This window comes from Trichosurus vulpecula, chromosome 5 (assembly GCF_011100635.1).
Source record: "Trichosurus vulpecula isolate mTriVul1 chromosome 5, mTriVul1.pri, whole genome shotgun sequence".
In the NCBI taxonomy this organism is placed as follows: domain Eukaryota; kingdom Metazoa; phylum Chordata; class Mammalia; order Diprotodontia; family Phalangeridae; genus Trichosurus; species Trichosurus vulpecula.
Genome location: NC_050577.1, coordinates 301,640,223 through 301,656,780, shown reverse-complemented (window position 1 = coordinate 301,656,780; position 16,558 = coordinate 301,640,223). Strand labels below are relative to the sequence as shown.

The 16,558-nt window shown below is 49.9% G+C and overlaps 1 protein-coding gene across 2 annotated transcripts in view; it reads right to left on the bottom strand.

The window, feature by feature from the left end:
* SCUBE1 (signal peptide, CUB domain and EGF like domain containing 1) overlaps positions 1 to 1,988 on the bottom strand; it is a 258,064-nt gene extending 256,076 nt beyond the window's left edge. For both annotated transcript variants that reach the window (XM_036761573.1, XM_036761572.1), the window contains exon 1: positions 1,850 to 1,988. In XM_036761573.1, the coding sequence (XP_036617468.1) occupies positions 1,850 to 1,937 (88 nt within the window). In that variant the 5' untranslated portion in view covers positions 1,938 to 1,988. The remainder of the gene's footprint in view (positions 1 to 1,849) is intronic.
* Positions 1,989 to 16,558: the final 14,570 nt, after the last annotated feature.

Here is a 16,558-nt window from a genome sequence, read left to right as displayed (position 1 = left end):
ATTCTGGGCTTACCATTGTGAGACCATGAAGGACTTAGACTCAGTTTCTAAGGTGCCTCTTAACTGAAAGACCCAGTAATCCTTCCTCCCTGGGTTTTTCTGCTGCCCCATCGTGTGTGTGTGTGTGTGTGTGTGTGTGTGTGTGTGTGTGTGTGTGTGTAAGAGGGTGTGTGTGGGGGGGTCCCAGATGAGGGAAACATAGATGAGGGTACATATGAAAAGAAGATGGCAGGTCAAAGACCCATAATCGACTTCACCCAAGACAAGAGCACTTGGAGTGGGGGGAGTGTTTCCTGATATTTTTCGGAGAAGGCAGCATGGCTGGATGGGAAGGGAGGGTCTGGGGAGAGCCTGGAGGGAAAAGGGGGTGGGGAGATGGACAGAAAGCAATTCAGCCTGAGGTAGTCAATGACCAGCTCCTCTCTTTGGAAAGAGACAGCTGGCTCAGCTGGGGCAAACCTGGGACTTAATCTCCCTTTCCCTCTCACTGGGAAGGGGTAGAGGGAGGAAGGAGGGAGAGAGAGGGGGGGGAGAGAGAGAGACAGAGAGAGAGAGAGAGAGAGAGACAGAGACAGAGAGACACAGAGAGACACAGAGAGAGACACAGAGACAGAGAAAGAGAGAGAGGGAGAGAGAGACAGAGAGAGAGAGAGGGAGAGAGAGAGAGACAGAGGGGCGGGGAGAGAGAGAAGGAAGGAGAGAGAGAGAGAGAAAGAAAGAGAGAGAGAGAGAGGAGAGAGAATATCTAAGTCACACCTCAGATCGCTTATAGGACCGAATTACTCTTCGCGTCCCCACCCCCAGCTGAGTACAGAGACACAGGAAAAGCAGAGGGACTAGACATACCGATCTAACTAATACTGTGTGATAGGTAAGCGGCAATTCGGAAAGTGTAAGTACCACATTTAATTGCTCTCCCGCCCCTCCTCTGATACTTCTTAAGCACTGGAGAGAAGGGATGAAGAGAGGAGACGAGATAGACCGAAAGGCAAAGAGAAGAGAGACCAGAGACAAGGAGAGGAGAGGGGGACACAGGGAGATGGACTAACATTGGGTGATGTGTAAACGAAAACTCCGAGTAAATGGGCTCCCAACCTCTCCGAGTACACACACCTCCTAAGGAAGGGAGAAGAGATGGAGGGAGAGGGAGACAGAGCAAGGCGGACGGCGAGAAAAGGGAAGCAGAGAGTGACTAGAAACAGACAGAGCGAGATCGGACTGATACTCAGATGGACAATTAACTGCGATTGAGCTCATCAGGGACTTGTGCATTCTCTCTCTCTCTCACTCTCTCTCTCTCTCTCTCTCTCTTTCTCTCTCTCTCTCTCTCTCTCTCTCACACACACACACACACACACACACACACACACACACCGCGAGCCAGCGGGGTGCGGGTCTCCAGGTCTCGGCCAGCCGGGGGAGGGAGAGCCTAAGAGCAGCCCCGCCCAGTGCGCCCAGCTTGGTCCGGCCCCCGCCAGCAGGCAGCAGCCCCTTCCTGCCTTCACACGCCCGAGAGAGAGAAGTTACTTTGGCAGAACTCAAAGCATCTTTCTTCCCTGCCGGTCCGGGCCCCTCCCCCCAGAGACTCCCCTCCGACCTCCCCTTTAAAAGGCAAATCCGCAAGTTGGAGCCGGCGCCCCAAGCCCAGCCCAGCCAGCCCAGCCCAACCCTGCCCTGCCGGGGATCGCCAGTGCGCTCTCTCTCCGGTACCTTCTCCAAGCGGGGCTCGGGGATGCGGAGAGAGCGCAGGCTGCGCTGCGCAGAACCGCCTTCCCTGGGTAGGTCCAGGGTCCCGGCACCGCGGGTCAGGGCTGGGCAGGACAGGGGCGGCGAGCGCCCGCTCGCTTACCTGGGGCCCCGGTGGCTCTGGTCAGGCGGCCCGGGGCGCCGAGGACGAGAAGCAGGCACCAGTGCCAGGGCAGGGCTGCAGCCCCCATGCTGAGGCCACGCTCGGCCCGGCCCGGGCAGACGGCTGCACTGGCGGGCGGGCGCTCTGTGGGTCCGGCCGCGGGGCTGCCTCGCGCGCCCTCCCTTGCTGGCTCCCGGGCTCCTCGGCTGGCGCTGGCGCTCGAGTTGCCTCCTGCAGCTGCCGCTGCCTCTGCCGCTGCCGCCGCCGCCGCTGCCCTTGCTGCAGCTACAGCCGCTGCTCGGCCGCCTGCCCGGCCCCGCTGGATCTCTGATAAGGGACTGGGCGCCGCCGGGGGCTGCGGGGAGTCCGCGGTGCTGACGACCTGACAGCCTCCCGCTGATTCGTCCAGGGCCCCCGAGGATGGGCGGGACTGCTCCGGAGGCGGGCCAATCCCCTGTCGGGCTCCGGACCGGGTTTGGAGAGGGGGGAACAAGAGCCGAGGTAGGGTCTGGTTTCGGGGGTGTGTGTGTGTGTGTGTTGGGGGGGGGCGGTGGAGAGTGAAGAGGAGATGTGGCTGCAGATCTCCAGTCTCTCTGCAAAGGGAACGGCGCGGGGTAGGGTTAGAGTTTGAGCAAATCAAAGCTGAAAGGGACCCCGGGGACAATCTAGTCCAACCCCCTTGTCCTGCGATAGATGAAGAAATTTGAGGCTCAGAGAGCAGAGACTTGCCCAAGGTGACACAGGCAGGGAACGACTGGGCTTCCCAACTTGGGGCACAGGTTTCCCAGCCTCGGAGCTCTTTCCAGTACATGCCTGATGGGGTTTTTCATCTTTAGTTAATTCAGAGTTGGAAGGGTCCTTAGAGGTGAACTGTGATGTTGAATTTTGCGTTTGGAGTCAAGAGCTCGGCTTCCCGGTCCTCTCTGGCTTGCTGTGTGATCCAGGCCCAGAGCCTTCAATCTCTTGGCCTCAGCATCTTCCTCTGTAAAGTGAAGGTGGGAAGCTGGACAGGTTTAAAGGTTCCAGCTGGAGCTTTAGACCCTGATCTAGGCTGACCCCAGACCTTCCTGTGCCCATGCTTTCTTGGTGGCCCCAACGTTTACCAGTTTCCCACGTTTGCTGCCTCGGGCTCCCCTTCGACTTTTCCATTGCTTCCTCTCCTAGCCAACCTCAAACACCTACTGGCTGTGTGATTCTGGGCAAGCTGTGTCACCTCCGGACCTCGCCTCCTCATCTGTGAAATGAAATGATCTCTAAGGTCCCTTCCCGTGGGAAGGCTCTGGTCCCATGATCCCCTGAAGCTCCTGCAGCCTTTCCGTCCCAGATAAGATGGGGGAAGGGAAGAATCATTCATAAAGTGCCTACTATGTGTCAGGCAGTGTGCTGAACACTTTACCAATGACTCATTCTATCCCACTCTCTTTTGCTCCAACTGACTCCTCTATTAATTAAATGGCACCCTGGGCAGAGCCTTGTGCCTTGCACTGTTTACAAGCATAGAAATTAAGGTGCTTCCTCCCTTGGGGGAGCTTCTGCTCTGTAGGGGTCAGCACAAGGAGTGGCAACGAGGGCACAGTTGGGTTTGGAGGGGAGTGATTTTTCAGGTCTGGATTTTGAGGCCAGCTCTCCATCCAATTGGCCGCATGGCCCCTGACATCACAGAATGGTAGCTATAGAACAAGCATTTGATCTCAAAGACCATGTGTGGTCCACCTGCCCTCCCTGCATTTTTCAGATGAGGAAACTGAGGCCCAGAGAGGTGAAACTGACCAGCAAACCAATGGCAGAGCTTGGATTGGACTCCGATTGTCTGACTCCAACATGGGGTATTCTTCCCTTTACACCACGTGGCAGGGTACAAAGTCCAGTATGCTGGCAGCGAAGACCCAATCCCGACCAAGTACCGCCAGGACTCGTAATGACCGAGGCAGGCTGCCTCTGCCCTCAGCTTCCTCCTCTGTACAATGAGGGGGAGTTGGAACAGATGCTCTCTGAGAATCCTCCCCGCTCTAAATCCAGCATTCCTGTAAGTGCCTGAAAGGATGCAGGCATGTATTGGACGTCCGCAGACTACAGACTCCTGGCCCCAGAATATTTTTCCACTCTTGTCCTATTCCTCTGGCCCAAAGCAAAGATCTTTCCTTTTCTTTCACTACTCTGAGACAGGTGACCTCCCAAAAGAAACTTGGCCTCTTTCAGAAAGCCAGCAGAGGGGATGGTGATGAGGGGGGGGGAGAGGTGGAGGAGAAGGAGGAGGATAAGGAAGAGGAGGAGGAGGAGGAGGAGGAAGGGGGAGGAGGAGGAGGAGGAGAAGGAGGAGGAGGAGGAGGAGGAGGAGGAGGAGGAGGAGGAGGAGGAGGAGGAGGAAGAGAAGCAGCATAGGATTTATTTGAATCCTTGAAATGCTCCTTTGGAGACCCTTCTACGCCCAATGACTTGAGAGTGTCCCCTGGCTGGTGGCTTAACTAGCTCTAGAGATTCCTCCTAGCTCTGAGATTCAGGGACCCCTTGATTGAAATCAATGGCTTCCCTCAAAGGAAAAGCAGGAGGCTTTGAAGGGAGAAAGTTCAGTAAGCCCAAGATCTCCTTGGCAACCAGCATTGAGTCTTCCTCCACCCCACCCCCTTCTTCCTCCCAACCTCAGACTAAAGGAGGACTTTTCTCTTCTGCCTGCTCCAGGCTCCCTGTTCTGCTGAGGACCCTGGGAGGGGCATTTTCCATTCCCACCAGTCCCCCTCCCCCTTCTGCCCCTCCTAAGTTTGGAAGATGATTCTTTACAAGAATGGAGAGGCAAGTAACTGGTGTGCACAGGGAACAATTAAGTGAGCCCCTGCTCATGTCTGACTTGTTAAATTAACTTTCCCTCACTCCATGGGGTCATGGTGGGGGGTGGGGGAGGGGGGGTGCCCTGCTGGTGGAAGGCAGAGTGGTGGCTAAAGCAGCAGGCTTGGAGTCAGGAGACCTGGGTTAGAACAGCACCACTGGGGGACAAGCGTCTTTCTCTGGGGGACCCACCTCTGGGAGGCTCAGTCTCTTCCTCCATAAAGAAGAGGGCAATAACATTTGCAAACCCTGCCTGGAAGGGTGCTTGGGACATTGATGGGCTATGTAGGCCTGGACAAGTCACAACCTCTGCAAACCTGGGTTTTTTCTGGGGCATGGAGGGAACAACAGCATCAGTCTCACGGAGTTGAGGTTCAAATGAGATGATACTCATAAAATGCTTTGCATTTCTTAGCAGATTTTATAAATACCAGTTCTCATCATCATTAATAAAAAGCTTCACGGGGAAGAGAATGGGAGCCAGGGTGCTACAATGTCAGAGAAAACTAGAACAAAGGCTAGAAAGCCCGCTCAGGCCAGAGCTCCTCCTCAATATTTCCCCTCCACACCCAGGATACCCCATGGGCAACACAGCCTGGGGTGTTAGGGGAGGCTACCGGCTTTCATTTCATCATCCCCACCAAGATCTCTTGCCTCTACAGTTTCAGGGCAAAAGACCTCAAATGCCCAGGAGAAAACAAATTGTCTTGTGATTCAGGTTACTCGGGAAAACCCCAGGCACTGGATGGAGACCTTTCAAGATACTGGGACCTACTTAAACAATGTCCTTTGCTCCAATTGATTTCCTTCCTCGGGATCATTCATCATTGACCTTCTGCTGACATTTGTTGCAGATGGCTCCCCCCTCCAGGGCCTAGGGAAGCTTGGTCACCAGGGCATGCCTAGGGCATGGAGTCCAGGTCTACACTACATGAAGGGAAGTGGGGGAGGGGCAGTGTTGACAGCTACCCTTCATCTAAAGCCCTGTAGAAGGACCAGGCTTAATGACAAAGTTCCCCCCGGAGGCTCCTTGGGGTTTGACTTATCCAGATTGGTGGTCCTCAGAACAAAAATGATCCTTTTTCTTCTGCCCCAAATAAACAGTTAAATTCCAGCTTTGCCTAGTGGACAAAGTGCTGGACTTGGAGTCAGGAAGGCTTGAGTTCAAATTCTGTTCCCCCAATACTTACTAGCTGTGCTGCCTGGGCTAAGTCACACCCTTTCTGAGCCTCTTTTTCCTCATACTTAAAAGAAAGAGGGAGATAGTGATACTCATCATTACTGTCTCACTAGGTAGATGTCAAGTGCTTTGCCAACTTAAAAGTGCTGTAGAAATGCCAATTATGATTTTTGTGAGCATAGATTATAGTGGTAGAACCTGCACACAGAGCACATCGTCTCTGAGCTGAAGCCTTCTCAGAATTGTGGGGCCCACCGATCTAGCCCTCCTGTCTGAGTGCCTTCAGCACACCAAAGGTGAGGAGGTGTCTTGGGGAAGGACCATGTCCAATACTTTGTATCTCTAACACCGAGCCTAGGGATGACACATAGCAGGCATTCAACCAAGATTCGGCATTGGCGCTGATGATGATTAGGTGTTTACATTGGAGTCTGGGCTCCTGGCCAGAGGCATAGAAGGATGGCAGCCCATGCCAAGCAGTCTATGGCACCCCCTTCATGTGCTGGGGGCACCTGAATAGAAGTATGGATCATTGTGGGCTCCACAGATCACCAGGAGCTTATACGCTATCTGTAAGGCTGATAGGCGGTAAAAGAATGAATAGAAGGACCTGAGTTAGAATCCCAGTTCTGTCACAATTTGTGCAACCTGGGACAAATAACCTCACCTTGACCCTGGTTCCTTGTTTGTAAATGAGGAATGAGAGGACAGTAAGAACATTTACCTCCTCTGGTTGTTGTCGGATCAAATGAAATAAGGAACATAAAACTTTCAAGTACTCTGGAAAACAAAAGGCATTAAAGGTGTTTGTGGAGGGAAGCAACATGATATCGAGGCTGTATAAGGAAGGTGAATTGGCTGGGGAGGGTTGAGAGGAAGGGCCTAGAAGCAGGAGGCCCCTCTTTCTCCACATCTCCGCTTACCCAAGCAGAGATGGTAAGGCTCCAGGTGCTGGAGTATGCACCACAGGGAGGAGAGAGAGCCCCGGGCTCTTGTCTGCCCAGCAAGTCCCAGGCTGGTGAGGGCCCAAGATACTAACACAGTGGTATTAGGAAAGATAATGCAAGATCAGGCCATGGGCAAGGGCTTGGGCAGAGCGACTCAAGAGCTGCCATACCCACAGAACTGGTGAGGAAGGAGGGAAGAGAAGAAGAAATGCGACTGGACAGAAATTCTTCCCATTGCCTTAATAAGGGACCTGAGGGTTTGCAAAGCAATTTACATCCACAATCACAACTGAGCCTCCCAGAAACCTGGTGAAGTGGATGCTGTATTATCGTTCTTCTACCTGTGAGGAAACTTGGGCCTTTTTCCCATACAGCTGTACTCTTTTGGATTTCTCCATCACCCCCACCAAGCTCACCAGCCCGCAAGATTGCATCAGCCCTGGTGCTCACACCACATCAGTGCCCTCTGCCCCGCAATTGGAGGGCAGAGCCTCGAGGCCAGAAGTTCCTTCCAGAGCCTCCATTTAAGGAGGACACCCAGGACAACAATTATTCATTTCTCATCAGGCTGCATTCCTTTGGAGTCCTTCATCTGCCCCTATGGTGGTTACCTCCCCCACAATCACACTTTTTTTTGGAGGGGAAAAGGGAAGGCAATTGGGGTTAAGTGACTTGCCCAAGGTCACACAGCTGGTAAGTGTGTCAAGTGTCTGAGGCTGGATTTGATCTCAGGACCTCCTGACTCCAGGGCCAGTGCTCTACTCACTGTGCCCCCCATTTCTTGTGTGTTCCCCCATTAGGTGATAACAACCACCACCACCACCATTCCTATAGTACTCATTATGTACCAGGCAGCGTGCTGAGTCCTTTACAATCATAATCTTATTTGGTCCTCATAACCACCCAGGAGAGACGTGCCATTATCCCCATTTTACATATGAGGAGACTGAGGCAAATGGAGGTCTTGTAGCTAGCAAGCATCTGAGGATGGATTTGAACTCAGGACCTCCTGACTCCAGGCCCAGTGCTCTGTGCACTGTACCGCCTGGCTCCCCAACCGTAAGCTCCTTCATGGCTTTAAGGAAAATACGTCCTTTACAGGGATTGCGTTTCCTGTGTCCCCAGTCCTTAGCACAGTATTTGGCACTTAGCAGGCATCTGATAAATATTAACTGACTGATCAGAGAGAGGCAATGCTCGCTTAGGGTCCCCTAGCTCGTAGAGCCAGAGCTATGATCTGAAGCCAGGTTTCCCCAGACTCCAAATCCAACTTCCTAAGGCACCTTGTCTTAGTATCACAGAACCATAGACTTAGAGCTGGAAGAGACCAGCCTCAGGGGCCATCTAGTCCAACCCCACAATGTTTCACGTAGAAATTAAGGGCCCAGGAGGTTGTGATGGATCAAAGCAAAACAGATAGTCAACATCAGAGAGGTGACATTTGAACCCAGGTGCTCTTTCTGTTTTCAGCAGGAGCTATCCAGGTATCCTGTGCCCTGAACCCCCAAGTAGGTTCCCAGTGCCAGCCTGGGGAAGAGCTTCTCTTTTCTCACTCCAGTTCCCATTCCCTCCCAGGCTCCTCTTCTCTCGACCTGCTTTCCCAGGAGGGAGGGAGGACCAGTTTTGCTATTCCCTTATCCGCTGGGTGCCCTACCTGGAGACTTAGGGCTCCACCTAGTGAGTAGTTCTTTTCTCTGGAGAAGGAGAAGGAACTCCATAGAGAGACAGCTGCCCAAGCCTGGCTTCTGCGCTGCCTCATTCAACTCTAGCTCTGGCTTTGCGTCTTGGGCTTCTGGATTGGGGCAGAGGTGGGGGAAATGAAGTCCCCTTTAACTGCACTTGGTGGGGATGAAAGTATTTCAGAGAGAGAGAACATTGATTCTTCTCCTGCCACCTTCCTGAGACTGGGGACAGAGGCCTTGGGCTTTGAGTCAGAAGGCCAGCTTTGGGCTGGCTTGAGGTCATAGTGTCCCCACCCTCACCCACTCCCTCCACTGAGAGCCTCAGTTTGTGTTCTGTCAAATGGGAAAACGACACTTGTATTAGCAACACCAGGTTTCTGTCAAAGGAGTATACTTTGCACATCTTAAAGCATCATGGAAAATTGAGACAATAACACAATGATGAGTATAAAGTTCTCATTTTTCCGGTAGTTCAGATAGAAACCTCCCCAGGCCACCAGGATAGTGCTAATCACGTCAATGATTCTCTTTCTCTTTTTGCACAGGCCCTCCTCTCGTGCTTCATCATCTGAAGAGCCTGAGGTGTGTTTGAGGGGAGCGGGCAAAGGGTCACCTTTTGTTCTAGAAGGTTCCTCTAGTGCCATGTCCTGACCTGCTGGAAAGATCAGAGGCTCCTCCATGGAGATCTGGAAGAGACTGAGTGGCCATCTGCTTCAATTTCCTCATTTTACAGGATTAGAGTCTGTGAATAGTGAGGTGTAGGACATGCAGGGGCCTTTCCAGAGTTACCTAGGCAGTGACCCAAATCCCATGCCCTTTCCACGTTAACCACAGCTGCCCATCGGGCACATAGTCTTGCACCTGTTTCAGTTGGAGATGGAACCTACACTTAGGACATCCCAAATGCTTCAAGCATTGATGTGGCTTGGGTTTCAGCTTCCTCCTCTGTCACTGCACTGAGAGCCAGAGTATTGTCATGTACAAAGAGCTGGCCGTGGAGTCAGGAAGACCTGGGTTCGAGTGCTACCTCTGACACACAGTAAGTGTAACCCTACACAAATGATTTTACCTCTCTAACCCTCAGTATCCTCATTAGGAACAGAAGCAGCAATGCTATAGTAGACAGAGAGTTGACCTTTGACACCCACCACTGACGCATTCAGGCTGTATGACCCTGCGCAAGTCCCTAAGCCTCAGTGTTCTAGACTAGGAGTATTCAATTCAAACAGGAATGGGGCCCACTAAACCATACATTCCTGCAAGCTGTATATTGACTTAGAAAACTACACTGTTTATGTGTTTCTTAATGACATTTTAATGGGGTTTTTCACAGTGAGGGGAGAGCATGGTGGGCTGCATGAAGCCATGAGGTACCCCCACACACACTTTCAGCACTTCAGTCTATGTTAGTAGGGGGTCACATCCCTGGCAGTTGCCCACACCACTGAAATCACATCTCAGGGACAAACAGCCATCGATGTACCAGCTTTTCCAAAGGGGTCTTGGAGGAATGTGCTATCCAAAGGTGAGCTCTGATTTTCATCAGGTGGTCATTTTCAGCCTCTTCCAAAATTCTCCTCTGCTGCCTCATCATGGGGTCAGGGTGCAGCTGGTCTCTAGAAGGTTCTGCTGCTAGATCCCAAACCCTGGCAGGGCCCTCTGAGCTGGTAAGGGACAGTCCTGGACCCAGGCTGTATCTGCCCTCCGTCTTGGCAGGCCCTCTCCTACTTCTGGGGGCACCCAGAGTTTGAGAAGACCTACGAATATTATCTTACCTCTTGGCACTCTAAACACAAGGTCCTTGTCCAGCAGCCACAAAGTTATTGAGAAAGAAGCTAAACCACACCAGATTGGGCACAGGGAAAGTCTCATTTTTGTCTCGGGTTCTCCAGTACCTAGCACAGTGCCTGGTACACAGTGGGTGCTTAATAAATGCTTGCTAGGGATAGAGCACTAGATTGGGAATCCAGTTACCTGGGTTCAGATATACTCTAGGCTATTTACAAGGGCTAGTCGTTTTCTCTTTCTGAAACTCCATTTGCCTCTCTATAAAATGAGGAGTTGGATTAGGTGGCCTCTGAGCCCCCTTCCTCCTCTAAATCTATCATCCCTTGGGTCTTGCAGGCCCAAGACATTTTTACAATAAATGAAACTCAAAGCTGAAGGTACATAGAAGTGCAGCTCATAGGGTCTCCTTCAACAGGTGATTCCAGGAGTTGGTAGAATTGGTTCCATCCTGAGCCCAAGGGCAGCACTCATAATTTCATCAGATGTCGATTCATCTTGCCTTGAAGCGTTCATGAAAAATGTGATCAAAGAGATAATTCCAACTTAGATGCCAACATCTGCTACAGAAGATGAAGTAGAGATATTCTATGAAGAACTCAATAACATCCTCCAAACCAAGCTGACATCAGTCAACTAACAAGCATTTATGAAATGCCTTCTATGTGCCAGGCACTGTCCTAGGTACTAGGGAGAGAAAGACAACAGTAGGACAGCCCTGCCCTCAAGGAGCTTACAGTCTAATGAGGGAGACAACCTAGACACACAAATATGTACAGACTCTATAAAACTAAATACATAGTAATTTCTGGAGGGGAGGCAGGAATGGCCAGAAGAATCACAAAAGTCCTCATGGAGGATGTGATGCTGGAGCTGAGCTTTGAAGGGAGGCTAGGAAGTTGACCCCTGGATGGGTTGAGGAGCAAGAGATGCCCTGGGATCACACAGAAATCTAGAGCTAGAAGGGCCTTCAACTGAGCTAATCCAGCTTCCTGATTTTACAGAATGGTTAACTGAAGCCCAGAGAGGACAAGCCACTTACCTTAGTGGTCAGTGTCCGAAGTGTGCCTTGAAGTCATGTCCTGGGCTCCAAATCCAGCATTCTCTGAAGAACAGTATGGAGATGGCCCAATGAGGAGCCAAGGTAAGGTGCAGACAGAGCAGAAGAGCCCAGACCCACACTCAGCCCTGGCACCTTCCAGGTACTCTTTCCAGCTATAGACATCCATGTCCTCCTTCTCCACTGGGATTGTGATTCTGGAAGGACTCCAAGTCCCAGGCTACTTGAGGGTTGGAAAAAGTGGAAGGATGCAGTATTCCTTCAGGAATGTAGCTTGAGACTGTTTTCATTACTTCAATATTTATCCCTGTCTCTATGAAAGCTTTGCTGTGTAGGTGCTGTCCTTCGCCTCCTCGGTCTGTTAGCAAAGGGAACAGCTGGACGCTTAGGTCTGAGTTAACTTTGGAAGTTCTCTGTACTCAGACTGAACATCCTGGGTAAGCAAGACAAGAAGGAGGAGTTACAATGAAAGTCCCCATGGGTCTGGGTCCTAGTCTGTGCTGTTTCAAAGAGGAGGGACCCATGAACTGTACTTGGACACTACAGTGGAGAGATGAGCACAGGAGAGCTTGCAAAAAAAATAACAAAAACCCCACAACCAACGTTGAGGAAAAATAGTTTGGGATTAAGAAATGAAAGAGGCAAAAGGCTTGAAGATGACTCAGCAACCTCACGTGGGCATATTGTAAATATTTTCTACAAGAAGGGAGTGAGAAACACTGGACATTGTGAGCTTGCAACAACAGCATTAAAAGATAAAAGTGTTGCTATCTTTAATAGATGAGAAATGACTGGTCAGTGATGTGAGTCACTACAGAATCTGCTCTTTGTGTATACGAACTGGTAAGCAAACCTTTGACTGCCTGCTATGTGCTGGACGCCGTAAAGGGTGTGCAGTAATCTCATAGGATATTTGGAACACAGGCCAAAATGCATCTAAAATTAGATGAAATAAGATGAGAATACACCATGTCCAATTACGACAGCTCTAACTGCTTCAACAAGCTGTTGATGGCCCAAAGTGGGCAACAGACAAGAGGAAAAACATGGATTTTATCACCAATTCTTAGAGAAATTCAACCAGCACTGAGGAGCCACTACAACAGCGAATCCAAAGACATTTGGAAATGACCTCCATCAGTAAAAACTTGATCTCTTTTCTAAGAGTGACATGATGAAACATGGCAGCCAAAAGCTCCATTGATTCCAATTCCAAGTTCCTGGCAGAACATTCCAAAAAAGCATAGTGAAAGATTAGCCTAGAGAACAGAAGATTTAGAGAGGACATGATGGTGTCTCCAGGTGTTGGAACCCTCTCGTACAGAATGTTCTGTTTAGTCCTAGAGCAGAAACAGGGACAGTTTGGAATACTTAAAATAGGTGAAATTAGGCTACAATTTAAGGAGAAACTTCCCAATAATTCAGGCTGGCCCAGTGTATCATGGGCTGCCCCAGGAGGCTGTGGCTCCGCTTATCAGAGGACCCCAAGCCATAGCCAGGGAGCCACTGGACAGAATGGAGTCTTGTTAGAGTATTGTTAGATGACTTTCTACAGTCCCTTCCAACTCGGAAATCCTGAACAGTGATGCCTAACTGAATCATCCCAAAAAGTAGCAGGGCTTGAAAACAAGCTTGAAGAATGCTTCTCAAAATATGGACTTTAACCAGATGGTCCAGAGGGTATTTGTAGATGAAGGAGGAAGAACAAACAGATAAGAAAAGGCCCAGATTGATCAGCCTTTCTATAGTGGCTCTTCTCATCATAACAATGGAACCACACCATTTGTAGTCTTAATAGTTCAATGCGCCTCTACTCAGATGAGCACAAGTGGGGAGGACACTTAAGAAAATGAAGTCAGGAAGAGCAGCTGGACCTGAATATTTATAAACACGTGCGAGCACACGCACATGCACACACACACATACACCATCTGTGTTGTGGCAACACAATATTGAAGGCACTAAGGGATTGATTTTCAAGAAATCTCATAATGAAAGATTACTAAAGAATAATAACCCTTCCCCTAAGGTAACTGAGAAGACACGAGCACCTACCAACCTATATGTCTACTTTCTTATTTCAATAAAAAAAGGAAGTTTTTCCCTTTCTATAAGAACTGCCCTGGAATTCAGAGCATCCTTAATGAGCTCCATGGCCATTCCAAAGATATTGGCCTAGTAATGGCCATGAGAAAAGCCAAGTGGATGAGGAATTCACGCTTCCCTGCATGTTATCATGCACATTTGGATGGCCAGTCCTTTGAATTGGTCCATCAGTACATGTATCTTGGACAGTTAACGCAAATGGGCAATGAGCTGAACAGTAACAGAGTAGAAGTTTGATTGCCTTTGGGAAATCCCATAGTACTTTCAATAGTCCCGACCTACTCCCCATCACAAAAATCCATCCCTCGAAGGCTGGGCATCATGAAGTACCACTGACTGCCAAAGAGCCAATATGACCAGTTACCTGAAGGAGCATGGAAGATTATACACTGCCAATGTTCTCCAAGGATGGCTCATGGGCAAGGTGTCTTCCAGGATATAAATGACTAGACAATGGGGCCAGCTGGTCACAGTGGATACCAGATGGGAAGACTAAGTGCTATGGAAGGAGTCTAGCATGTTGGCTAAATCCTCCATGGAATATTTGTGCAAAAACACTGGTAAGCAGCACGCTGGATTACACATCTTTCTGGGGTTTCCATTTGTTCCCTTGTTGTATCTCCACTGCACAGGACCTAGCACTTGGTAGGTGCATAATAAATGTGTGTTGGCACTGCCCATCCTGCTGACGCTCTAGGTCCATCCAGGCAGTGCAGTGCAGTTGTCCAGATTAGAGTCTCTGTGCCCTTCCAGGACACAGGCTAGGCCTTGTCCCAGTGCTTCATCACTGCAGGGCTCTGCCCCTGGTCCGTTCTGAAATATTTATTGGTAGCAGTGCCGCAGTGACCTTTTCTAGCCCTTATTCCTCCTCCTACAGTGTGCTCCCTCTACCACAACCACCTCATGGGCATCTGGGAAGCTCACAGCAGAGAGCATAGATATCAAGCACCTGGGAAAAAGAGCATGTCGTGTCAGCGTCAGGTGCCATTATCATCAAATGTGATCGGAGCAGGGGAAATATGGAGGAAGCATCTTGAGCCTTCTTATCTCTGAGATAAGAAATTCTGTATACATTGCCATTACCTAAGCTGAGCTTAGAAGTGACTTGCCTGAAGGTCCCACAGCCTAGATGGGTCAGAGGTGGGACCTTTAGGCTCTACTGTGCCACTCAGCCTCTCAGTCTAGGGGATGTAACTCAAAAGTATGAGGCAAATATCCAGTGATCTATAAATCCTCATCTTAGCTATCATTGCAGCTTAGAACGGGGATGTCAGAGCCGGGAGGGACCTTAGAACAGAGAACGTCAGATCTGGGAAGAACTTCAGAGCTCATCTAGGCTAGTGGCTTCAGACTCAAATAGAAATGGGGGCCATGAATCTGTTCATAAGGATCTTTGTGGTGGCGTATGACTTTGTTCTTTTAAAATAATGTTATCTCTTTAATTGCATTTTTATTTCTTTTGTTAAATACTTCCCAATTAGAGTTTAATCTGGTCTAAGCTGCACTGGCAGTGGCCCTCAGACCTGTGTTTGATGCTTCTCATCTGGCCCAACTCCATCATTTTTACATATTAGGAAACTAAGACCCACCTGATGCAAGGGAATGGCACCAGTGCCCACTAGTAGTGACTTAGTTAGTGATAGAGCCACAGTCCAAGCCCTGCCTCCTGCTTCCTGCCCCCTGCTTCCCACCTCCCAGCTTAGGCTCCTCCCAAAGTGGCCTGGGCTGAATCCCTGGCCCCCTCCTTATCCCCCTGCCACCTCTGGGGGTGGAGTGTTAATGTGCCCATACAACATATGATTAACAGAAAGCCGATGGTCTCTACCATGGACCTCTGCAGCTCTCTCAGGACGCCATAACATGTTACCAGCTCTGTGCCATTCAGAGATGGAGATGTCGATTTTTCCATACTGTGCTATTGTCTTCTGTTTGCCTTTGGAGAATACATGGGGGGGGGTGCTCATTCTCTAGAAGATGACAGTTCCCAGCTACGTCTCTAAAGTCACCACAGAGCCTTAAATTACCCAGGCAGTGGGGTGTGTTTGGGGAGGGGATGCAGGGGGGACCACTTAAAAGGCCACCTGGGGAGGTAAAAGCCCCATCCATTGGGCCTGTGACCAATCTTACCTCTCGACAGCATAGAATGCTTACATAGCCAGCCCTGGCCTTTTCTAGTCCAGCTACAAGAGGATTTTCACAGTCATCGTCTTGTCAAAATCCTCCTAGAGCACTTAGTCAGGGTTTCTCCTTTGGCCTCTCATACCTCACCCTGGATCATCTATCCGTATGCCTGTAGATATATATGTGTCTATATACACTCCTACATACGTAGGTGTTTAGATCGTATGTCACATTTATGTTGTAAAAGTTTATTTTCTATATTTTATGTGTAGATTACACATGTAACATATATGTGGTATGTATTCCATTGCATACATATATGTATCTATACATAGTACACACGCGTATGGAGGCCCATATATATGTATCCATATGTGTATATGTACATCTGCATACATGTATGTGTGAGTATGTATGTATGTAATGTCCCCCCTCTCCCCAGTAATCCTGTACAATGTAAGCTCCTTAAGGCCAGCACATTTCATTTTTGCCTTGTATCCAAAGCACCTAGAGATTGACAACTCGACAAAACAGAGTCAGCTGGCCTAGAAGGCCTGGGTTGCAGGCAGGCCTCTAACCCCCTCTGGCCCTGCGAATCTGGGCAGATCCCTTTAGTTATCAGGGACGGAGGCCACTCGCTCTCTGAGGAATGAAGAAGGTGGTGACACACATTGGCAGAGGTGATTTCTGGGAATTCCTTCTATCAATGTATTCCCAGGCCCGGCCCTATGCCCAGCTCCTGCCACAGCGTCGTCATCTCATAAGTGCTCGGTTGGTCAGCACAAAGCGTTTTTCCAACAACAGCCTTGTGACAGTGGCATTATCCCTTTTTCACAGGTGAGGAGACTGAGGCACCAGGAAGTTAGAAGACTGTGTCATGTGTGTAGCACATGTCAAAGTCCAGACTTAAGTTCAGGCCTCAAGAAGCCCTCTGGACACAGGGTGATCTGAACAAGATAACGTGCCTTCAACCACCTTAGAAATGAACCAAAAATTGACCCAAGG